The sequence below is a fragment of the Panthera leo genome, chromosome A1, assembly GCF_018350215.1.
Source record: "Panthera leo isolate Ple1 chromosome A1, P.leo_Ple1_pat1.1, whole genome shotgun sequence".
Lineage (NCBI taxonomy): Eukaryota > Metazoa > Chordata > Mammalia > Carnivora > Felidae > Panthera > Panthera leo.
The window spans coordinates 84,384,120-84,385,530 of NC_056679.1; the positions used below are offsets into that span (position 1 = coordinate 84,384,120).

General features: G+C 44.0%; 1 protein-coding gene across 1 annotated transcript; it reads left to right on the plus strand.

The window, feature by feature from the left end:
* The first annotated feature begins 251 nt into the window (after positions 1–251).
* On the plus strand, positions 252–1,178 carry LOC122229555 (olfactory receptor 2H1-like). Its single transcript, XM_042954799.1, has one exon. The coding sequence runs from the start codon at positions 252–254 to the stop codon at positions 1,176–1,178; it is 927 nt and encodes a 308-aa protein (XP_042810733.1).
* Positions 1,179–1,411: the final 233 nt, after the last annotated feature.

Here is a 1,411-nt window from a genome sequence, read left to right on the forward strand (position 1 = left end):
GAGAGAGCAATCTAGGAGAAACATGCAATATCTTATGAATACCTCTTTTGTATGAAAGAAACAGTCTTGTTGAAGAGAAGTTTTATCCTATTGGTATAATATACAACACTCATATTTCTCCTGCCCTAAGACCCACAGGAGCGCTAATAATGTTTGCCTTCCCAAAATAAATAACAGACCAATCTTCAAAAATCCATTCACAAAATCTTTGTTACAATTATATTCAAACTCCATTGCCAAAAGCACCAGTGATGGCAAACAAGAGTTTCCCAACTGGCTTTATTCTTCTTGGTTTCTCTGAATGGCCTCATCTAGAAATGCTTCTTTTCTGGATTGTGATCATCTTGTACACAATGATCATCCTCTCCAACTCAACTATTATCTTGCTTTCTTGTGTGGACCCTCATCTCTACACTCCCATGTACTTCTTTCTTAGCAATCTTTCTTTCTTGGATCTCTGCTTTACCACAACCACTGTTCCCCATATGTTGTCCAACTTGTGGGGACCTGGCAAGATCATCACCTACACAGGCTGTGTCATCCAACTCTGCATGTTACTCTGTCTTGGTGCCACAGAATGTGTCATGTTGGTGGTGATGGCCTTTGATCGTTACATTGCTATCTGCCAACCCCTGCACTATACCATCATCATGGATCATCAGTTCTGTTGGAAGCTGGTGTTAATAGCCTGGATCTCTGGCCTAATAGAATCTGTTACCCAGATTCCTGTCACACTTCAGCTTCCCTTCTGCACCCACCACCGCCTAGATGACTTTCTCTGTGAGGTTCCTGCCCTCATACGCTTGACATGTGGAGACACCTCGGCCAGTGAGTGGCAGATGACAGTCTCTGCTGTTCTTTTCACCATCGTACCACTGGGGTTGATCCTGACTTCTTATGGCTACATAGCTCAAGCTTTAGGTAAAATCCAATCCAAGGATGGCAGACAGAAAGCCATTGCCACCTGCTCTTCCCACCTCATTGTGGTCTTTATGTTTTATGGAACAGTGGCACCAGTGTATACATACCCTAAGAATCACTTTGCTTCAAATTATAGCAAGTTCTTTACATTCTTCTACACCGTGGTCACACCATTGTTAAATCCGCTCATCTATTCCCTAAGGAACAAAGATGTAAAAGATGCCCTGATACAACTGCTAAGAAGAGGATCACCATAATGTGGGCTCCATGGTGTCAGCTCAGAGCCTGGAGCCTGCCTCAGATTCTGTGTCTCCCTCCGTTTCTGCCCCTCCCCCGCTTGCGCTCTGGCTCTGTCCCTCAAAAATAAATAAAAACTTCAAATTTTTTTTTAAAAAATGGGGCACCTGGGTAGCTCAGTTGCTTAAGCATCTGACTTCAGCTCAGGTCATGATCTTGCGGTTCATGAGTTCAAGCGCCGGGTCGGGCTCTG